The sequence below is a fragment of the Harmonia axyridis genome, chromosome 6 (assembly GCF_914767665.1).
Source record: "Harmonia axyridis chromosome 6, icHarAxyr1.1, whole genome shotgun sequence".
In the NCBI taxonomy this organism is placed as follows: domain Eukaryota; kingdom Metazoa; phylum Arthropoda; class Insecta; order Coleoptera; family Coccinellidae; genus Harmonia; species Harmonia axyridis.
The window spans coordinates 28,225,284-28,250,039 of NC_059506.1; the positions used below are offsets into that span (position 1 = coordinate 28,225,284).

Here is a 24,756-nt window from a genome sequence, read left to right on the forward strand (position 1 = left end):
GCAGCCACATTCAATTCCATTTATTATGACTCTTCAAAATTCATCTTTATAACAGAGACCACATGGTGCAAGAGTAATGTTGGACTACTTTGAGCACGCTGGACTTAATTTGCCGACATGTCCACCATGGTTTCCGGACTTGCCCCTTATTGAACATGTGTGGGTAGAAGCTCAACAATTAACCACAAATAGCTCAAACACAATCTCTAACACGAGATTGAGGTGGTCCAGAATGAGACACCCCAGGAGAATATTGCTCATCAGATCCGATGTATGTGAGAATGTGTGAGACACCATGGCGCATCAATACATTATCAAGCACCAATGAAATAAACTTCGTCTATATTTAAAATATTGGTTCAAAAATTCAAATTTTTTTTATCACTAAGAGTAAGATTGATATATGTGTAAATTACTGAAATGAATTCATTATTTTTAATTGGTGTTCGGGTTTCTATGTCACCTAGTATATTTATCAACAAATCACATATGTACTTCAGATTAGTCAATTAATACATTTGTACATTTCGTACATATGTACATTTCGAGGAACGTGAGGGAGTGCAATGGTAGAAACAGACATTTCGTCTAGGTACTGTTGCACATCTCTCGATGTTTTGAATTGTAATAAATAAAAACTGTGAAATTACTGTACTTTAAATGTGAGAATAAATTTTGAATTTTGAATTTGAATTTGAATTCAGTTCACTAATTTCTGCTCAAAACAATTCGTACAACATATCTATCAATTAAATTAATAGATTTTCAAGGTCTAGCTGCCATCATTCTGAAAGTAGATTAGTTATTATTTCATAATTTTATATTCGCCGTGCGAATTCTATGTGATATTAAGTAAGAATTAAAAAATTCATGAAGTAATTTTATTGAATAGCTCAAATGTACTCCTAAGAGGTCTTCAAATCGTCTAGAGATTATACATATTTAAGATTTCACGCTCTGTGAAACAAGAATGTTGTCATCATGTTCGTTAACAAATAAATGTTTTTATTTGTGTTGTTAGTTTTTGATTGAATGTGTCAACAATCAATAAGTACATGGTCAATGTCAATCGGTTCAGCAGTAAGACTTTCTCTGTTGGATTAATTAATGATGTAATATTTCCGGTTTTAATCAGATGAGAACATCCGTCTTATCGGATGAGATTCAACAATTAAAATTAGAAGTGTGTTCCGATGTGAAAAGATTTCAGTCAATATGTTGTTATATATTTTCAAAGTAGCGGTATATACACATGTGAAAAAGAAAGAAGAACAATTGGAAACTTATCAAGATTGAGAAGAGTTGGACTGTTTACAGATTATGACAAAGACAGGTTTGACATTTATTTATTTAAATATCACACCCAAAATTTTATTCGAAAAAATTTAAGAAAAACCCTTTCTGGGGTTAACAGCTTTAGAGCAATCTTAATTTCATGCGCCTCTTTCAAGATCAACTGTTTTACATAGTGTATGAAATGTGATTTGTTATGATGTCATAGTTGTCGGTTATTGTACATAAATGAGAGGTTTTGATGATAGGACGCTCCTCAAATTTGATTTGAACAATTCGAACGTGAGATCATTTTACATATACAAACTAAATTTGAACTTAGTCTGATGTGTTGTTACGGAAATATGTATAGGACATTTTTGTTTAGATATTCTCTCTAAATTTTCTATGGATTCGATAAGGCTATCAATAAGAAATTTTGCATGAAACTTGAAATTGTCATTCTATATATATATACATTCTACAGGGTGGTTCACCGCGATGGTCTATCAGACGTTTATGGAAAACTAATAATATTATGCTGAAAATTTCAATGATGATCTTTCTCCCTAAAATATTTTCAGATCTCTACAATTCTGGTTATACTGAAAACAGACCACTAACCACTACTTCTTTATTTCGAATGGCCCAACCAGTATGTTATTGCATCATTAGACACCTTTTTTATGACAATTTCAGCAATATGCCATTCCTTGGGCAAAAACTCAACGGTTCATGAGTTAATGGGATTCTCATGAAAAAATGGTTGCCACAAAAACTCACATTATTTTGAATATCTCTGCAGAAAAGTTTTTTTCGAAAAAACCTTTTTCATTTTCAGTACTGCAAATACGTAGTATTATAAGACTGTTTGAGGTTTGGACCTAAAATGTACAGGGTGTTTATCAGGAAATCATGAACTTGGACAACTCGAATTCATCAACACTCAAGATTTTCAAATTAGAACCTACATTTTTTATTGTTTCAGTCAATAACGTATAAAAAAGAGGGGGTTACTTAAGCAAACTCTACACCTAAATTGAATACTTTAGAGAGTTATCGAGGGAGAACTTCAAATGATGAAAAACCGCAATTTCTAACTGTTTAGAGTAGTCTGTGACTTCTGGAAAAACAGAAAGAAAATCCTCTTTTTTTAAGAATCACCGTTGGCTCTAGAAGGAGGAAAGAAGTTAAGCGTTATTTTTTGACATTGTCTAACTTCACACCAAAATGTACAAGGTTCTCGTGGTCCAAGCAAACATTTATTTAAAAGATAAATCAGCATCCTCAAAAGTCATCCCAAACAAAAGTGATGTTCTTACATGATTGTCATAACTAGAGTATAACTCTCTTATGAAATCTTATTGAAATTGAATATCCTTTGGGCATTATTTTGGTTCTCCTCCAAGTAGGTTTGAGTTTGTATCTATGACACAAATTGATATATATGATATTTCCCTCAAAATTCTGTTCGTTAGAAGGAACTATGACAACGTCTCCAGTCAGATAAAAAACACTCACATCTACGCAGTTGTCTTCCCCTCGTGAGTAATCAAAGATAAGGATGAGATGTTTAAAATTCCCAAAGAGCCTCCTTATCTGAATACGAAAAGATCAGGATTCCTTTTGGTTTCTAGAAATTTCCACGTTTTCACCTATATTACCACACCCTTGATCCTTATCGATCTTAACTCTTTTTTTTCGGTGTCCATCGAGCCCTGATCATCGCTGGTAGTGGGACACGTCAAAATCACCAACACGAGCATTGTCTACGGTCAGGTAAAGACAGTTATCCCACCTTATCGACAAAGGCTGGCCACTCATTATGATACACTCGATACCATAACTTAATTCAGTCTGTTATGGGGCTTGCTAGTATATGTGTATACGCACATACCTGGACAGCTTAATAAGAGAAAGGTCTTACCCTGGTTACTGTTTTGTTTTCAGTGTTATTTTTCTGTAAAGTATGTTAACCGGTTGGAGATTGAATGTATCTAAACGTGAGTGAGCCACTTTTTTTTTGCTTTATTATGGTCAGATTGATTTCCGACTTCTTGTATGATGCAGTTTGTTTAGATGCTGATCTGCATAATATGTGTTGCTCAATGAAGTGTTTTCAAGATCACTGGAGTTTATGTGGGAAACTGAGGTTTTTTGATGCGTGAGTGGTTTGAATTTTCAAACTAGGACAACATGCGCTTATGCTGGCGGGAAGATGAGATTATTTGAAATGATTTGTGATACATTTGAATTGTATCAGGGACGATCAGGAAATTATGGAATTGAGATGTGTTTACTTGTTAAATTTGAAGAAGTGCTTATGTATAATTATGCTTTTTGGGAATCTTCTAGGTGTGAGTGTTTCACTTGAATTGTTTATCAAACAAGAGGATGATCAGGAGGGACTGTGAGAGGTTTCATGATGGATTTGTTTTCATCGATTTTTTTTTTGTTCTGCTTGCTCAAAATTGAGATATTGCAATGAAAAAAAAAGAGGAAATGTTCAGAAATGATGTAAGCAGCATCCATAGAGTAATAAACATAGATAAAGGAAGTATACGCAATTTTTACATGTCCCCAACATGGTTAGATTACGTTTTCGGTTTGTGATATATTTTCAAATCCACAATTTTACTATATCATTATGAATGTATTGAATGAAATATATCTATTTGAGTGATTCCCGATTAAATATGCGAATTTGAATATTTAGAATCTGATTGTTTTCCTAATAGTCGAATTTTTTAATAAGCAGAATATTTATTATTTTTTGCTGAAATCCAAGGTTTGACAACTTTTGCTCTCCTATTGTCATCAGTTGTTTCACGTCGTTTGACGCGACTGAAGTTTATTTTCTGAATTTCTGATATATTTAGGTATTTATTTCAATATATTTTGAGTTAATATAAAACGTTGATTCACTATGTGACATAAGAAGTGCGTTCTATGTGGAGAAACTCGCGAATTGAGTGAAATATCGTATCACTCATATGTCTTCATTTCCGCGTGCTTCATGTCAAATTTTATAAATTCATTATAATTCATGTTGGGAACAAAATTTGCTTACTGAATATTACATATGCTCTCTCTATCTATGTTTATTACTATGAAGCAACATCTGAGTGTTCTGCCAACGAATAACTACACAGGGTGTTCTGAATAAAAGCTTACTTCCAATTTTTTTGTTCACCCTTGTATATAACAAAAAAAAGTTAATGAGGACGTCATCTAAATAAACAATTGCTAGAATCGGCCTAAGGATTCAAGAGAATATTAACTAGAAACTTTGTTGAAATTCTGTCCTTTTCCCTTATTTTGTGGGTATATTATATTTTAGTATGGGTATCTTCCATTATCACAGCTATAAGAATTTTCTTCAAACTTACATTTTCAATTTTATATTTCAACAATCTAACCAGCAACTTCTACATTTCGAAATATCTTGTAAATTGTCATGTTTGTTTGTAGTAATCATTTCGCATTCATAAAAAATTTCTCGACATTTTTTTGTTGCGTATTTTCAAATTTCATGTTTTCCGTGAAATTGAAAACTGTATTTCGAAATCTCAGTCATGCTTTTACCTTACTTCACATAATTATTATGTGTTTTACTCATTTGAAATCAAAAATTGAATTATTCAAAGAAAAATAAACAGCAGAATTTTCAGTGTATGCATTCTGTGAAAGACGTACCAGAAATTTCAAAAGGCCACTATAAAAGATTGTCTGAATTTTTTCTGTCGCTAAATTAGCATGTGAAATTTGAGCATCCTAAGTCATTCTATTGATATAAATTGTTGCTCCTGTTTTGTGATACTTTGCGCAATTCAACTTGAAAAAAATTGCATAAAGTATTTGATTTCTAATTGGAATTTTGTGTACCAACGTGATGCAATTGTATCATAATTTGTCAAAAGTGATTTGTGAAAAATCATCACGATATCTATTGTAGGATATTTGTGATCGAAACTTGAGAAATTTTCTTTTCTTCTGTGATACTTCTGAGAAGCTTAGAGTATGTTCGAGTTGGGAACGACCTGCCTATTCCACTGATAAGGCTCTGGTTGTTTTTTTCTCTTTCCAAAACTAAATTTTCCGCCGATAGAAGACTGAAAACAGAATCATAAAGAGTGTAAAAGTCAATTTTTATCAATGCGTTTAAGATTTTGTTTTATTATTGATTATTTATTGTCGTATAGTCCAACAAAAGTTACTTGACCAACGTATGATAACAATAATAAATCAGTTTCTTCGATTTTTCTTAAAATACCGTGGAAAATGGAAAATGACTGGAACGAGATAAACTTCCAATCACCTAGAGAATAACTTGAAACTTGGGCAAATCTAGTATAACTCATGTATTCAAGTGTTAGTCAGGTGATTTTGAAAAAAACTATACCTGAGTGTAATATTCTGAAGTCCATATAAAAAATTTGTATGAATAATTGATACATCCTATTTCTTTGATCCATTTCAGTTGACCTCTTTCGATAAAACAAAAAGAAAGGAAGTAATTTTTTAATCTGATATGAATCTCTAGGTTTATCGATAGATTATGATTCGACTGATTATTCACATTAAATGATTAAAAATTCCGTGTCCATCTTCGAAAACTTCATTGATTACTCAACATGTTTGTGGTGAATATTTCACTTCCTTCAAGTGAACACAAATATTTGTTGAGATGTCACGTGTAAGAATTATACAACAATTGCCATAGCGGAAAAATAAAATATTATACAGGGTGTTTCCTAAACATGCGGCAAAAATTCAGGGGGTTGTTCCTTGGACTATTTTAAGCATGTTTTGTCCTTGGATGATTTTTGAAAAACCTCTTTGTTTCGAAGATACAGGGCGAACAACATTTTTCATATTTTTAAAATTAATAATAGTTTAAATAAAAATGCGTACCGCACTGTGTTTACTAAGTAGGTACAATTTATTTTTAAATTTGTTTAACAACATTCCAATTACTAAAAACGGCCAGTTTTTTGACTAAAAATTGATAAGTGCAGATGGTAAAGGAATACAGATTAAACACGGTTTTCATTTGAATTCGTTTTGTGATGTATTAGCAATTAACATTTTATCTTTGACAGTTCGGCAGTCAATGAGGAGAAGATTGGATGCTTGTATGCTGGCTAGAGGTGGTCATTTTCAACAGTTTTTGTAGGTTGAGTTGAATTTTCATGTAATTTTTCATAATAAAATGTTATTATCTGAAATTTTGTTTCCCCTATATCTTCGAAACAAATAGGTTTTTCAAAAATCATCAAAGGACAAAATATTTTTAGAATAGTCCAAGGAACAACCCCCTGAATTTTTGCCGCATGTTTAGGAAACACCCTGTATATTCTGTTCTATTAGCTCGTTGTTCTCATGACTTTATGTTGGATAGTTTTCGAGTCGTGGATTCAGATTTTTTCTCTGAATTATAATAACAACTTGGCTAGCAGAGGTCCTTCAACCTTTTCTCTATAATATTTATGATGTTTTTTTAATAGATATTGTCTCCTCATTTTCAATTTCCTTTGAATTATCAGAAATCAGAGTATTTTCTTCGATCGAATTCGTAATTGTCCTGTACAAAGGCGATTGAGAATTCTTGAGTTCATCTTGCGTAAAGAGGTCAATACTTCATACCATTTACATCTCGAAATGTGAAGAAAGCCTTGGGAATAACATTATAATAAACATGTGTGTTGCATTCTTATTACTAATAATCTTAATTCGCGAGTTTGTTCAAGAGTATGTGAGATCTTTTCGAATATTTTGGATTATTTTTAAAACCTCCGGCAGTTTGAAGATGTAGGAAGTTACTTCATCACTGCGAGAATGTTTTAATCCAAACATCAACAAACTGGTTCTTTTTGGTCAACCAGTATTTTTTTATAGAAGAGCATTTGGAATGTATGGTTTTGAAGGTCTTATATGCTGTCACATTCCAAAATATTTAATGCATGCATATGCGATCATCACTATTGGGATGAAATATGAATAGAGTAAACCTCGATGTTTATTCTTCAAATTATACGATGAGATGAAGAGGATGTGGTGCTTTGATATTCTATCCTAAAACAATGTTTTTCTATTATTTTTTCTAGCTAATGATTCTGGAAAGAGAAAATTATATCAATAAATTATTTGATCAGTCTTTTTTTATGGAACATAAATCTTTTTAATCAGTTTGAAGTTCACAATCATATAAAATTTCGGATACTAATGAATTCCTAACATTGAATCAAAATCATTGTTTCTCTTATCATAAATTTAACTGGAAGCTAACAAAAATATGTTGGAAGCTAACGAAAAAATAACTTCGCTTTTTGTTCAGTTGTATCTGACAAAATTGTACCACGTTTGATGAAATACCTTCGCTTTTTTTTTCAAATTGTATGGGAATACCAGAAATTAAAATTCATTAGGATTAGAAAATCAATTTTGATTCATCGGCTGTTGGTGCACAAAAATTTGATTGAAATTTCAGTTTATTAAGGAATACTGATGAACAACATTTCAAATTTCATTGCCAAAAATCATTTTTTAATTCATTAACCATACTAACAAAATGTGGGAATATAATTTTTCATTTTATTTCACATTCTCTCCGAAATACCTAGCTACGTATCAACAATCCTCTTTCTCATTAAAAAGATTATAAAGATGAATTATGCAAAATAATTACAATCCTTCATTATTGACAACAATATGTTGATCAATAAATTTCATCAATTTTCGCATATAATCCTTTCGATAAGATTACCAATTATCAATTAATAAAATGAAATTAAAAAATTGGCTAAGAGGAAACAAATAAAATGATGGAATTAACTTGTTTACTATCAGGAAGAGATTACCAAACACAAACTGATAGGAAATAAATACAAGGTTGAAGATCTGAAAATAATATGATTAAGGGAATTAAGAGAAAAGTAGTGTCTTGGCGTTATTCATGCGCCTATTGCACCTTTTGAGACCACATGACTGTAAGAAGAACTGTGGTTACGAGAGAACTTTTTTTTTCTGTAAACTTAAGCATCCTGTATCTCAAAAAAAAAAATTGCGGTCATAGTGAGGAAAAAATATCGCATTCTGTCAGAGAAACATGCTCTCAAAAATAATTCAGTTCTTAAAATATAGTAGAGTTGATGAATTTATTTACTACTTATATTATCTTGATTTGACTGTTGGAAAAATATACAATACTAAGGAAAAATATTTATGTCATTAAAATAAAAGAGATGCAATCTTATAATAAATGTGGGAAACTGAAATTTTTAAATGAGTAAGTAAGGAAATTATTTGAAATTATGTGTGGTACATTTGTATCAAGGGCGCTCTGAATGTTATGGAACTGAGCTTCTGATCATTAAATTTGAAGAAGTGCCTATTTGTTGTTAAGTTCTTCGGAAATCTTCTAGACATAAGTATTGAGTTGTTTAGATATACAGGGGATAATCCAAATGGATGGAGAATTTTTCCTTTCAAATAATTTCATCCTCAATTTTTCCCAATTCTAGATTTCTATAATGAATTTTTCAAACACTTAATTACGTATCAGATATTTACAATTCTCACAATTTTTTCATTCTGCATATTCAAAAAACACATAAGTAGAGGTATTTTTTTCGTCATTGCTATTAGAATTCTCTTCCCGCTCAAATTTTTCAACTTTATATTCCTAAAATCTAATCGGAAACTTGAAAATTGTATAATATTTTCTCTACATCAATATTTCTCGGCAACTATAAGGATTCACAAAATATATCTCGAATTTTTTTCGTTGCGTATTTTCAAATTTCATGTGGTATCAAAAATTTTCATACTCGTCAGAGATTATAAGCTAATTAATCGCTAATGAAATGGTATATTCAGTATTCACTCATCAAAATTCGTCGAATTGAAAACTAGGAATAGGTATATATTTCGAAATCTCCAGTCAATACTTGTACCTTTTTTTCCATAAACATAATGAGATGTTCTCGCTTGAAATTGAGAATTGAACTATTCAAAAAGAAAAGAGCAGAAAAATATTCAGCGACTGTATTCTGTCATAAAAGTACCAGAAATTAATTACTCAAAAAACCCACTGAGTTATTGTCTTAATTTTATTCTGCCGCTGAATTAACTCAATTGTTTTAGTATATTATCATGATTTGACTGCTGGAGAAAGAAGCAATACTAAAGAAAAATCATAATGCCATTAAAATAAAAGTAGATGCAATCTCAGAACTTCAATAGGATATATCACACACAATATCCTTGAAAATTAATCCCACATAAGAGAATGATTCGACATGATCAGTGATATCATTAAAAAAATTATGGCATTTCTCTCCGTTCCTGATCAATGGAAGAATAGGTCTACCACGTGTATTTACTGATATCATGAGAAATATTGCGAATAATTTTTTTCAATTCATATCTCATCATAGAAATATTCAGGTATGTTGGAATTCGTCAATTTAGATATGATCTACAACAGATGAGATCAATGTATGCAAAGTTTGAAGTAAATCTCTAACCTTGCATATTCTATCCCACATTTTCAGTTGTTATCAGATATACTCTCGCTTTTCTCCGGAAAAGTCCTAACAATGCCATATATTTTCGAGTGTTAACACCTATTTGTTTGTCCTTAGGCAGTAAATTTATCGACAGATAATTGTGACCATTATTTGTGACAAAGTTCTATAACTCGTGTTGTCTCATGGCTATTTGTTTTGTTGAATAAATATTTAGCTGGAATACGAACGTATTTGATAAATCACGGATCGTAAACATAACGATTCAACAAAATAGAACATATACAGGAGGATTGATGAAAAATGATTGCGATTTTTTTTTGTAAAAGACTCTTTTTGAGTTAATGGAAAATTTTCAACTATTAGTGAACTAATGTGCATCACCGAAGTCAATAGTTTTCAGTAATTTTCAATGAGTATTTCGTTCTTTTTCAATTAGGATCAAAAATATAAGTTAATACAATTTCAAGCAATCAGTAATGCTTCAACTTTCGTTAAAAAAAGAGGTCAAGTAGGACATGGAAATTTGATTGTTTGGATGAACTTTCGTCATGTGAATATTCATTCCTATTTAAATTTCAAAGATGACTATCAATCGTTGACATCAATTTTGAGAGAAATTCCCTACATGGTGTGTCATTGAAAATCCCTCGGACAGGTCAGTTTTATTGAAGAGGGATACTTCATTTTTTGAGAATATTATCTACTTTGAATATAAAACAACATAAGTATATCTCTCATGTTAACATGCAAGTAATCATAAACAATTACATTTTTTGAGTCGAAATATGAGAGGGGTTAATGCGATATACTGTTTTGTTCTAGAATCTTTTCAGCACAAATGAATTATTACAATGTAGGTACCTAATACATAGAAGTAAAACTTCGATTCTGCCGTTTTTTTTTCGAAATACGAGGCTTTATTGTGAAAAACTGGTTATACATTTATGATTCAAAGTATTGTCCATCGCTGGTCCACAAATCGATGCAATTTTTTACTTCTTCATAAGACAGGAAGTGCTGGTCAGCCAGGCCATGTGTCATTCATTGATCGAAACAAGTGATAGTCCGAAGGAGCAACGTCTGGAGAATACGGTGGGTGGGATAGGACTTCCCATTTCAACATTTGAAAGTACGTCTTGACCACTTTTACATGGGTTCGAGCATTGTCATGCTGTAAAATCACTTTACTATGTCTCTCGTTATATTGCGGCCGTTTGTCTTTCAATGCTCGGCTCAAACTCATAAATTGCGTTCGATAACGATCGCTTGTGATTGTTTCAGTCGCTTTCAACAACTCATAATACACTACGCCAAACTGGTCCCACCAAATATTGAGCATGGCCTTGGAACCGTGATTATTCGGTTTGTGCGTCAAAGTGAAAGCATGGTCGGGATATCCTCATGGTTTTTTGCGATTGGGATTATCGTAATGAACCCATTTTTCGTCTCCAGTCACAATGCGATGCAAACAACCTTTCGTTATTTGCCTTGTAAGCAGCTAGTCACAATCAAACAAACGCCATTCAACATCTCTTGGCTTCAACTCGTACGGCACCCAATTTCTTTGTTTTCGAATCATTTCCATGACTTTCAGGCGTTTTGAACTGGCTTGTTGCGTCACTTCGAATAATCCTTTCAATTTTTGTTGCATTTGACACGAGTCTTGATCAAATAATGCCTCCAATTCTGAATCTTCGAAAACCTTCTCTCTTCTACCGCCATGCTGGTCTTCGACGTCAAAATCACCGTTCTTAAAACGTTGAAACCATTCTCGGCACGTTCTTTCACTAATAGTGGCCTCACCATAGGTATTTGAGAGCATTTGATAAGTCTCAGCAGCAGATTTCTTCATATTAAAGCAGAAAATTAAAACCTCCCGCAAATGACCAGAATTTAGCTCGTAAGCTGACAAGAATACCTTTATGATGCAGACACAAATCAACTGATATTTCGTTGGCGTTATGTTTAAAATGTATTCCGAGATACGGGGTGTTAAAGTTATTGACTATTTATTAGTTGCTAAATTTTTTGAAAGAAAGAATGATACGCTATTGAGATATTCCAAACTCAAATTCATTTTTGGATTCAATTTGTGACAACAATCTCTCACGTTTTTTTTCGTATGGGGCGACGTTTTAATGCGAAAAAATTTCAACTCTACCATATTATCATGAGCTTTCTAATGATAGAAAATTTATTGAAGAAATAAAAAATACTCGTTGAAAGGTTTCACTCTTTTTGCATGAGAACAGAGAAAAGAGACATTTAAGGGTTTTTTCTCACCAATTGAACAAGGAATTTATAAATGATTTTAAGCATGAAATATTTCAGTGGCGTAACATTTTTTCTTAAAAAAAAAAGAGATCATTATCCGTATGATTAACATAAAATATTTAATTGCATCTCAATAAATATTCAATAACTACCTCCTAAAAGCCACCAAATTTCATTGTGACCAATAAATAAAAAGTAAGTTTTTAAAAAAAAATTTAACTCCCCATAACTGGGAATGCGAAGTATTCGCGAATAAAAATTCTATAGCAAAATAGTTTGTAGCACTTATTCACTAACACCAGGAAGAAAGTAAATTATCCAAAAATTAATCTCTCTAGGTTTTATACAAAAAAATAATAATTTTTCTACTGAATTGATAACACTCTGTACCACATAATATTATCTTCAGAAGAACAAACAGATTTGTTTCGGTTATTTGAAGAAATGGTCGAAGAAATGTCAAACATACCTATGATGAACATCAAACATATCAAATGGTTAAACTTTCATCACTTACGAGTTTGAAGATCCGAGTATTAAAATACCACGAACTACTATGAACAAGTTGTTTGGAATGTTTTGTTGATCGAAAAAACTTCATACTTTGTTACATATCACAAAATTTTTAGTTATGGTTTCCGTCTAACTCAGACTCCCCTCTCCTATCATATCAATTTGAAAATTAATGGAAAATCACTGATATTCAGGTACTTTGACACATACTTTCATATGCATCTCGATCTTAGAATTAAAAAATTATCGAGCATTCTCATAGATTATCTGGGATAGAAATCGCCAAAATCATTAACCCTTTAGCATTCTCATCTAATATCAAGGTTCGTTTATTTGAATATCTATCATTTTATTATCATATAAATTTGATATATAAAGGTTTCCCGATCCTCATTCAAAAAATTTTATAGACCTGAGTAATTGTTGAGAAAAATTAAAATTTTCACGATGGTTGCAGAAAATAGTCTTTTCGAGAAACTTCTTCATAAGTTCAAGGCCTACGCTGCCAAGAAAAATAGTAAGATGCGATGAGATACAGATACAGAACTTGTCTAAGATGATGGTCTTCGTATACTTTTGTCTCAAAATCTTTGAAGATACAGTCAACAGTTCAGATAGTTCTTCGTTGAAGAATATCCAGATGTAAAAGGGGTAGTTTACTGATTTTCAAAATTGGGAAAGACTCATCAAAGTCATGTTCTTAGAATAACTCCCCAACTCTAATAAACTTGTTCACTAATTTAATTTTTTTTTCAGTTTTCTTGATACCTCAACGCTATGTGTTGGGGCTCATGGGATTTTTTGCTATAGTCAACGCCTATACGATGAGAGTGGCGTTGAATATAGCTATAACGGAAATGGTCTACCCTGTAAATAAAACTGCCTATCCAGATCCAGAAGCATGTATAATAAAGGAAGACAATTCAAGTGACAGTTCGAAGCCTCTGGTGAGTAGATAATGCAAAATATCATAACTGATTATATCAACAAATTTGCATGCTAATTTAATATAATTAATTTTATTTCATTTCGAATCTTTAAAATTACTTTTTTCTGGAAATGAATGTCTTTATATTAACTCTACGCAAATTGATTTATGATTATATAAATTTTACAAATAAACTCTTCTATACTCGGTGATTCTATGTATGAAATTGGTAATTATATTGAATTTTCTGTTATTTTATTAATTTCAGTTCTTATCATTCCACACACTTTTTTCTCGTGATTAATATCTTTAGGTATATTAACCTTACGCGAAATGATTCGTTATTTGAATTTGTTATTATAACATTTTTTATTGATATTATTTACTTCATTTCTTGTCTGATTTTAAGAGTATCATATTTCGAATCTATTTTATCTGTTTAGCTAAGTAGTTTTTATCATTTCGTTTTGTACTCATTCAAATTATATACTTTCAAATGTATTGATTTTGTTTCACAATAACAACTACGTACACATTATCTATTAATTTTCCATAAAGAACATTTCCTATTATACGATTCGGTGTTGAACTTATAGAACTCAAAACATTTTTTTATATTTTGTTGATAACGTATCCTAAGTTAATAAAAATTACATTTCCTATAATTCAATATCTATTTTTTAGAATATTAAATGTGTACAGCTACGTAGGGAGTCTGCTCAGTTAACCTTGTAAAAGATTATCTTAATCCATTTTATCATACCTTGGTACCTGAGGAGAGATGAAAACACATCAATAAATTATATTCAGCATATTATTTGGTTATCAAATGAGCAAATTAACAGTTGATTTTATTAATCAGTAATCCAGAATGAGAATCCCACAGAAATGGGTATCACAAAAAAAAGATAATTATATTTCATTTGACATATTTTATTATTTATCTGAATTTTTCTGAAACAAAACTATAGATTGAAAAATTTCGTGAAAAGCATCTATTCGGTATGTGTCTACTGGAGACACCAGAATTATTGTATGTTATATATGAGCTGATGTGATTTATTATGAGTCATTGTTATCCGTTAATTTATTTATATGAAGAGTTTTTATCATATCTATAATCTTCTTGAAATTTTGCATGATCATTCGTAATTTAAATTTTATTTTTTTTCTATATTCACTTGAATATTTAATATTTCTTATGAAGCATCCAACGTGGAGTTTTGCAGAAAATATTTTATTATTATTTTAAATATTTAAGGAAGATGTCAACTAGCTGATGATTATCATTCTTTTAAATTTCTCCTCTTTTTTTGCTAATTTTCATCTTGATCAAATTTGTAGTTTTAAATTTAACTGGAAAACAAAAAATTGAATGGCCATATTCCCGGAACCCCTAATCAGATTATGCCCAAAACAGCGGTATTTGAGATCCGAATCTAATATGAAAATTTCAAGTTTATAGATCTTTTCGTGAAGCGATCAGGGAACGAGCACTCGAAATAATATATTGTAGTTAGATACGAATCAAATCAATGTGACAACGTATTATTTGTGCGTTTTCAAATGGGAATTCGAAAAAGAAATTAAATCAAAGATCTAAAATACAACGAATATTATACGCAAAATTAGTATCAATAAATTAATATAACAAAATTTTGATATAACCGAATTTTTGAATATTTATCTTTCAATATGATTACCTATCGGGCTACCTACAAATTCTTGTGAATTCTCTCTTACAGTAGCTCATTCCTCCAGTTTATCTTATCAAAATATTTTGCAAGTATTAATGGGTTATCAAAATGGTCATCGATTTTTCGAGATGAAATGATTAAGCGCTCATAAACAGAAAAATTCACAAAAAAACATTTCTAGCATCTATGAAGTGAAAACTGAAAATTATTAGGTATTGGGATCAATTTTCTATCATTCAATTCATAAAACACATGACTATTTCGAAAGAAAATAATATTTCTGTTTAAGAGGGATCACCACAACGTGGTTACTATTTCAAAATGAAATTTAAAGTATTTCTTCTTACAAAACACCGATTTACATAAGATTTTCACATAATGTCGTCAAACAATAATCTACATGAAAGAAAGAAAATATTTTCAATTTGAGAAAAAAAAACAAAGACAAATTTTGGTAACTTTTTTTTGTCGCAAAAAAGTTGACGATACGTACTTTGTATAAAGCACTGATACATTTTTTGAATATTCGTGAAAAAAAATAAAAAATTTTTACAAAAGAGGTAAAACTCTAATTTCGTGAGAGTTATTGTACGGTGTTGCCCTCTACTTATTTGCTCCGAAAAAAAAAATATTTAAGAGACAAAATTATTGAATATGGTTCTGAAATTAGTTATCCTAGAGTATTAATGAATATAATAATATATTAATAATATAATTATAAGCATTGCATCTTGCTTTCGCAATTTCAATTGAAAATGATATTTCATTTTCTACGTCAAAACATTTTTTCAACGTCTCAAGTTTGGCATAACGCAGCCAGTCTGTATATTGCATTCTGGTATGTCTTGAAGGTGCAGATTTAATGTGATGAATAATTTTCCAGTCAGATTATACTGACGAATCGATTAAACAGCATATAATGTATCAGGTTTTTCGTCCTGGCCAATAGCTCTTCTACGAAACCCACAAAAACACTGGGCTAGTTCTTTCACTCCAAAAATTGTCGATTGGTTCAACATACGCATGAACCAGTTTTGGGCATTGAATGGATGCAATTTGTCTGCGGTAAGAAGAAGTTATCTGTTGGACATCTTAGGAATTCTTTAATTTTGTTTAATTGAATCGTCAGAGAAATCTGAAATCTTCAACAAAAATTTCTTAATTCAGTAGTAATACAATCGATAATAAAGTGTCTGTTCATAAAATGTAAAAAAAGTGATTATAAACTTGAAAAACAATGCCAACTTCACGATATGGTTCATTATTTTTTTCTATTCTTCTCTCTCACATCTCACATCATTAGAACGAGAAGCTTGCATTACGAAAAAACTTTGACAAAATTATATATACTACTACTATACTGCCTGAAATTGTGTTTCATTCTCATCGAATCTGTAGTTTTGAAATGATCGGAAATACAAAATGCCGAACGGCTATATTCACGTCTCAGACGGACGAACAGAATTGAGTCTAACCTCATCATTTGAGACCATTCCCAGCCAAAACTCGAAAATTAAAAACATCGTGAGATCTGTTCAGGGAACGAGCGCTAAAACGTATCAATATTCGAATATTAGAATAAAATTTTGATATTACAAAATATGATTATTTATCGAGCTACCTACAAATTCTTGGGAAATCCCCTCACAGATGCTCATTTCGCCAGTTTATCTTATCAAAATATTTTGCAATTAAGTAATAATGGGTTATCAAAAAATGGTCATCGATTTTTTCAGATGGAACAAATAATATCTGATTAAATCTTAATTCAACGATAATATCGAGAACTTCATTTTTGTGATGATTCACCTGTACAAAATCCTGTGGATCATCAACCTCATAAAATTTATGCAAATCTGTTGCAACCGATATTCTGAAAAGCACTCGTGAGAAATATCAAAATCGATGGATCAGAATTTTTATCGATGCTTCTTTATTTTTCATAATTTAAAGGCATCAGTTTTTTATTTAGTTAGTTATGTGCAAATCCAAAGCTTCATTATCTACCTATTGAAAATAACAAACCAATAAACAATGAGGTGAAAAAGAGCTTGAGTGGAACACGTAACATTTTTAAATAGCTACATTTGACTATGAACACATGTATTAATGAATTAGTAAGAAAAGACTGACATCACCTTATTATCAAATCATGAAAATGTGTGTGGTCTTATATAGAATTTCCAATACTCACCACTCTTAAATCAATTGAGTGAAACTAATGATGGTACTAGCCCATACATAATTGTTTCTGGGTACAAAAAAATCTCTTTTTTCTGTAGGAGTATATAAATTACCTGGTGAGCGTTCTATCGAGCATTCCGTTCTTTTAATTACATTTCTTGGGTAGGTATCATAATTTGCATCTTCTGCAATGGTGTTTTGTATACCCGGAGGTGTTAAGATTGAAAAACGATGTTCTAATTTACAAAGACATCAATCTTGATGCGCGTGTAATATAATCGTAATTTGATCTGATCAAACTTTGTGATTGTAATCAAGCCTAATATGTTTTGGGGTTTTGTCGGAAAATTTCAAAAATCAATTCAAAGACTTATTATTATTTCGATTAAAAATATTCATTCAAAAAGCCTACTAAAACTGATTTTCCTATTTCTTTTTGTTGCTGAAACTGTCCTTCATATTCATGGAAAACTTGAGTGCCAGCTGACATTAAGTCTATTTATAGACCTTAATTTTGTATGTTCTGTTGTCAATTTACTAACAAAGGCTGTTTCTGGATGAATAATGATTGTACTCGCTAAATGTGATGAAAACAGATCTCAGCATTCATGGTTTTACCTATTTTGAAAGTCTAATAATGGACAATTGATTCTTCGGTCTACCAAACATAATAAAATCTTTTTTAGGGGTGTGACTTTGAGACAATTGATAACAATCAATAATTGTAAAAAAGTTCAGAACTGGAGATTAACTGACTAATTGAATTGGACTTTTATTATTTAGAATTTGCAGAAACTTGTAGTTGTAGATCGAATGTTCATTTTGAATACACTTTGTTCTGTTTTTGCAAATTTACTTCTGAAAAATTATGCGAATAGAAAAAATAATGTGAATGTCGAGCCAATAGAGAAGATAAGAAAACATTTGTGAGATAGCAAAAAATTATCAAATTGCCAAACTGTGTTCCATCAAGTTATGGGCTATTTTTATATAGATGCTTCAACTCAACCCCAATTGCAATAGGCTCAATAGAGGCAATTATTGAGCTGTTCTAAATAATGAAATGATAACAGTTCGTACTTACAACTCAAGGCCATCAGAAGTTATAATAGCAGTATTTTTTCTTACACATCAAAATACACATCACATTTTCAATCATACAAACATTTCTTGTTATACAATTTTTCTTTAATCGGGAATACGAATTTAGTTCAACTCGATTTTTACGAAATTTCGTAATAATACACTGAAAAACTCAACAAAAAAGTGTATCTAAGAACAGTGTACCTTTGAAGTGATCAAAACATGATTTTCTGAAGCAAATCGTTGTTATATTCATTGCATTACAATTATAAATCAAACTACAACAAATTAATAATATGGCTTTGCTGAAGCATACTTATGTACTCTTTTGATAAAATTCTTAATAAGGATTTGGCATTTCTCTAATACAGAGTCACAAATCTGTGATATCAGAGAACTCAAGTTTAAAAGTTCGAAGATGTCAAATCGTAAGTCCTTTCTTACCACCAAACAGGAATATTTAACATGATCAAAATCAACTGAAAATGTTGCGCAGGTCGTGTGAAAACCCTTTGACGACCAAATAAATCTTTCTTATTCAACTAATTCAACAAATTGAGACTGACTGAAACAACCCGAATAATACTAGATGATTTTCTCAAAATCTTTTTTTTTTCAGCATCCAGAAAACTTGTACGCATGGGATGGTGAGACTCAGGGTATCATTCTGAGTTCCTTCTACTGGGGATATTTGATAACACATTTGCCAGGTGGTATTTTAGCAGAAAAATTCGGTGGAAAGTACACCCTTGGGCTAGGAATTTTGTCAACTGCAATCTTCACGTTGCTAACACCGGCAGTCATATACCTCAGTGATGGAAAGTGGCAAGTTTTAGTCGCTCTGAGAGTGATTGAAGGTCTTGGAGAGGTAAGTTTGAAGCATAGACTTATAATAATGATAGATATACCATAATTTCAAAGCAGAAGGTCGATATAATGGGTTTTCCAGTTTCATTTAGAATAGCCTGCTAAATCGCCAGCTGTCACTTTTGAAGCTGTCATTTTTTGACATTTGACAAGTAAAAACAGCGCCATTAATAAAAATGAAAGTGTAAATGCTTCAACAACGCATTGCAATTGTTTAATTTGCACCTTCTCGGACTGCATCTGCAATAGTGAAACTGGGGCAAAAAATTACCCTAATTGAATGAGGGATGGAATGTATTTCACAAAGACGAAAAACAACACTTCGAATTACGTGGAAGTTGTTTACACATTCAACATATGGAAAATTCCTACGATTTTGAATTCGAAACTAGTTACTTATAAATGCTAAATGTTTCCAGTGGAATATATGTTTTTAATCCCATTTAGTTTTCGAAGCTTTGCATGCCTTTCCGCCCTTTGTATCTTGTGGTGTGATAGGTAATCTTTCATCGATCGTATGTGATCGATTGTGAATGGGAGAATCAGATATATTACTTACGCATTGTTCATCGGCGTCGAAGAAATCCAGGTATTTAGTGTAGGTAAAAATATCCGAAAAAAAAAAACGACTTTAGAAAGGAAACGATTAGCAAAGTCGCTAGAGAAATAAAAATGGCGATTTATTATCGAGGCAGACGATGTTTTTTGTTGGGTGGGAGGGGGTTTATTGATACTTTTTCAGCGGGGGCGCCAAAAAATTCTTCGCTTCAGGCGCCAGAATTGCTCGCGCCGGCATTGATGTGAATATGATTACAATCTTGATAAATCAAACCAAAATTACAAATAATTTCGAGGAGAAGACATTCTTTCATATATTGTATATAAAAATATAAAGGGCTCCATCGTCGATTAGATGTATAGATGGAATATAAAGGAGGAAAAGATTCTACCATTTAATATGATGAACTACTTTAAAATAAGTTTTTTCATTTTTTGTTATTGTTGTCTCCAGGGCACTACATATCCAGCCATCAACACTCTTCTAGCTCAATGGGTTCCACTTCATGAAAGAGCAAAAATTGGATCTTTGGTGTACGCAGGAGGTCAAATTGGTGAGTGAAATATTGCTATTCACAATAAATCTTGAGTTAATGGAGAAATTCTTCGACAACATTTTTTATTTTATGATTTTTTTAATCTTGCAGGTACCGTACTAAGCAATATAGTGAGTGGGGCCCTAATCCAAGCAACCAATGACTGGTCATCTGTTTTTTACTTATTTGGGGGTATTGGAGTATTGTGGTTCCTTCTTTTTTGTTCAATATGTTACTCCTCACCTGAACAACATCCTTTTATAAGTGATGAGGAGAAGAGTTACTTGAAGAAAGAGTTGGGTAAGTACTTTCAAAAATTTAAAAGGGTAACATCTCTCTTTAGTGAACTATTCGTACTTATTTCGCTCTAATTTTGTATAGTATGCTCTCTATTTATCTATATCTTTTACTCTGAATATTTTATTAATGTTTTTTCGAATTATTTTATGATTAGGATATTGAATATCCTAACAATGTACATATAAGAATAAAATCTTATGTTCTCAGAAATTTCACCGCGGTATTCTGCAATAAGAGATAATCAAATGAATTACATCATTACATCATAACTTGCTCTCAAATGACTTCTCGTATGTTAATCCATTATTGCAGCTTTGCAACATGTAATTTGTTCTAGAGTGAATAGTATCACTGAAATTACAGAATGTATTTCTCCTATCAACTATAATTTCGATTCGTTGGGGAAAGTATTTCATGTTGCTTAGATAGGTAATTGAGCATCAAAAAATGGTCAGAAAATATTAACTAGGATTATCGAACCAGTTCAAACTGGATTGTAGGAAGTAAACTTATTGACCTTATTGATCTCGGTGGACAATTTGTTTTGATAATCTCTTCAAGAAATAACATGGCCAGGAAACTTTTCTTGCAAGATTGCGATTGTTTCGTGACTTGTATAGCGCGTTAAGTGGTCTTGTTGAAAATAAACGTCGTCCTCACCAATAGCTTCCAGTTCCGGCCATAATAAATCGTTCTCTAAATCGACGAGGAATAGACTTCAGTAGCGACGCACACAGTTTTGACTCTTTACATCACTAACTTGTCCCAAAAGCTCAAATGTATTCATCACTTTCAATATTAGCGACCGAGAATGTGCTTCACTACCACCCAAAAGTGCTTTAGTATTACGAACTGTTAAAATTTCACCATTTTTTAGTGAATTTTAACAGCGGAGTGTTTATCGCCATTTTTCATTAATGGCGTAGTTTTACTTGTCAAAAGTGACAGCTGACTAGGAAGCGGGTTATTCAAAATGAAACCCTTTATTGGATTTAATATGATGTTTTTATGTAGATACATATGTACCTTTTAATGTAAATGTTATCTATTTCTTCATTACAGATAACGTTTCCACAGAAAAACTGCCAATACCTTGGCAGGCAATCCTCACGTCTATACCATTATGGGCTTTAGTATGTGCCCAGATCGGCCATGATTGGGGATTTTATACCATGGTGACCGATCTACCAACTTACCTCAAAGACGTGTTGAAATTCAACATTGGTCAGAACGGTATTTGGTCTTCACTGCCATACATCATGATGTGGACTGTCTCCATGCTGTCTGGATATCTTTGTGACTGGTTGGTCAGGAAAAACTACATGACGGTTACCTTCTCCAGAAAATTCTTCACAACAGTAGGTGAGTCGTAGACCTCTGAAGATTTGAAAAATTTAAAGAAGAAAGATTTTTTCATTGACATCATTTTTTTTAGCTTCTGTTGGTCCTGCTGTTTTCTTGGTCGTAGCTTCCTATTCAGGTTGTGACAGGATTCTTTCAGTGGCGATGTTCACCATAGGCATGGGCTTTATGGGTACTTTCTACTGTGGGATGAAAGTAAATGCGTTGGACCTCTCTCCAAACTTTGCTGGTACGCTCATGGCCATTGTAAATGGAGTTGGGGCAATAACAGGAATTTTATCGCCTTATATAGCTGGTGCCTTAACCAAACATGTGAGTATCAGCAAGAATCACAATAAGAAATATGGATCATAAATTGACAATAAGAATTGTTAGTGATAAACAAATCCAGAAGGCATTGATATTCTTTCACGAGTGGTAGAATGAGCGTTCTGTAGCCGTATCTGTATCTATATTATTACATTATTTTCTCTAAAATTCACTGGATTTTATTGAAATTAATGGAATATTTCCAAAAATATCGTTTATTGATTTTTGCCACTTTCACACCTTACTATTTTTTCGTCAATTTTTTTTACGTTGTCCAAGTTTGATTTAAATATTGGATTATTTTCATCAGAAAAGGATATGATATGTATGAAAAAAGCAAAGCTCTTGTTGAATAAAAATCAGTAACTTTCGAATTCCATAATTTGTGTATGACAAAATTATTTCAACAACTTGCCAAATTCCTTCTTCATTTCCTAAAAGTTTTCGTTACTTATACTGATTTATTTTGCAGCATACCTTAGCTGAGTGGAGAACAGTTTTTTGGATAAGTTTTGTGATTTTCAATGTGACCAACTTGATCTATCTATTTTTCGCGAGTGGTGAAGAACAGTGGTGGAACAACCCAAAGAAGAATGTTGAAGATAGGGCGGAGAAAGGACAAAATGATATTCCCATGAAATCTAGAAATGACCAGTTATGAATATCGGTCTTATAAGTTCATTATTATTCATTTATACCTCACATCTCATCCTCATCGTAATCATTCGAACATTTGTGATATGTTTTTTTCTATTTTGTGAAGAATTCGGATTGTTCCTTTTGACTCAGTTATGAATGCATACGCATTTTTTGTTTTTTTTTTAGTAAATTATTTTGTATTAGTAAAATCTCATGATTGAGATCGAGAATCTAAATCTATTATCTGTATTTTTACAGTATTGTTCTGCAATGTGATCTTTTTAATCGAAATATATATGTATTGTATTGAATATTGTAGCCATACGCTAAATAAATAAATATATTGAATAAAAATGAGTTCATTTTAATGGGAAATTCGTTAAACCTGCTTCTATTGAACAAAAAGATCTATTTAAGTTCGAGGATCAACAACATTCTAGAGAAAAATTCAAAACGGCAACTCCTAAATATATTTTATTAGATATTAAAACTAATTTCAAATTAGAAAGCAAAATCAAGGAATTGGTTAATTATTCTTCTTACGGCACCATAGAGATTCGGATGAATATATCCACAGAACATTAAATATATAAGAAGTGCTAACGCCGTGTTAAATCAAGGCAACAATATAGTCTAAGATCCCGATATAGAACGACCTTCACCGAGATGCTTATTTGATAAAACGTATTTTATATTTAATTTAACATGTCAATAAATATATCACATATGGGTTGCCTAACAAATTTCAGTCCAGAGTAGGTTTAATTAATAATAAAAAAAAATTTTTTTTTCGAACATTGCACCGGTTTGCTTATTAGATAAATTCTATACCAATCGAAAGTATGAAGCCCATAGAATGTTCAAACGTTAGGTTGCCTATTTTTTTCCGGTCACAACTCTCGGTTGCCAGGTATAAACAGGTCAATCTATACTAGCATTTTGCAACGGTCTGATTATTTAATCAAAATCAATATGATTAAAGATTATTTTATTATGAACACGGTGGTATAGGGTTGCCTGCGAAAAATCAGTCCAGAATCTCGGTTGTCGAATTTTGAAAAGTTGAATATTGCTGCGAGTGAGTACACAGCATAGCAGCTGTTTGAAGTCCGTCCAGTGAAAGAAAGGTAGTGCGCATGCTATTTGTTCTTGGAAATGAAAAGGATAGCGATAGACTCGTATACAGTGTGATCAGATTTAGTAGAAATCCACTTTTTTAGTAGATTTTTCGCATTTTCATGTAGTTTTTAGTAGGAAGAAATCCTTTGGTAGATTTTGGTAGTTTTAAAAAATATAACCGAGACGATTGGGAATATGGAAATTCGGATGTCTAGACTGTTTCTTTGAATCAATTCATTGTTCATTCTCATTGAGGTTCTACGTTCTACGTGTTTCTAGAAGAACGTTCCTATTGAACATAATAAAATCAAAAACTTCTGTCGGCTGAGAATAAATACGAAGAATGATGGAATATCCGAAGGGTGCCTCATTGAAAACAGATGGTGTGTTAACTTCCGTTGAAAATATACCATTATCTCACATTTGGTATTCTATTAAGTGGAAAAAAATATGTCTAACTGGAATTTCATCGACAAATTTGGGTGGCTGCATATTTCAGATTTCGAATGCCAAATGCAAGAGAATATTTTCGGCTATTAACCGCATCAAAACAAAAAATAGAAACAGATTTCTAAATAAAATAT

At 31.7% G+C, this 24,756-nt stretch overlaps 1 protein-coding gene across 3 annotated transcripts; it reads left to right on the forward strand.

Annotated features, from left to right (window-relative positions):
- Positions 1-1,047: 1,047 nt before the first annotated feature.
- LOC123682033 (putative inorganic phosphate cotransporter) lies at positions 1,048-23,421 on the forward strand. 3 transcript variants are annotated; one of them, XM_045620417.1, is made up of 8 exons: positions 1,048-1,333; positions 13,347-13,537; positions 19,102-19,350; positions 20,362-20,461; positions 20,555-20,743; positions 21,806-22,105; positions 22,179-22,417; positions 22,887-23,421. In XM_045620417.1, the coding sequence occupies exons 1-8, from the start codon at positions 1,321-1,323 to the stop codon at positions 23,073-23,075; spliced, it is 1,470 nt and encodes a 489-aa protein (XP_045476373.1). In that variant the 5' UTR covers positions 1,048-1,320; the 3' UTR covers positions 23,076-23,421. The 3 variants fall into 3 exon arrangements, with proteins under 3 accessions (XP_045476373.1, XP_045476372.1, XP_045476371.1); XM_045620416.1 differs by lacking the exon at positions 1,048-1,333 and adding an exon at positions 3,094-3,275; XM_045620415.1 differs by lacking the exon at positions 1,048-1,333 and adding an exon at positions 12,961-13,107.
- Positions 23,422-24,756: the final 1,335 nt, after the last annotated feature.

Coding starts and splice junctions, on each gene's coding strand:
- LOC123682033 (XM_045620415.1), top strand. CDS start 13,038: ATGGTTGCAGAAAATAGTCTTTTCGAGAAACTTCTTCATAAGTTCAAG. Junction 20,462..20,554: donor GTACGCAGGAGGTCAAATTG/GTGAGTGAAATA, acceptor TTAATCTTGCAG/GTACCGTACTAAGCAATATA. Junction 22,106..22,178: donor AAAATTCTTCACAACAGTAG/GTGAGTCGTAGA, acceptor CATTTTTTTTAG/CTTCTGTTGGTCCTGCTGTT.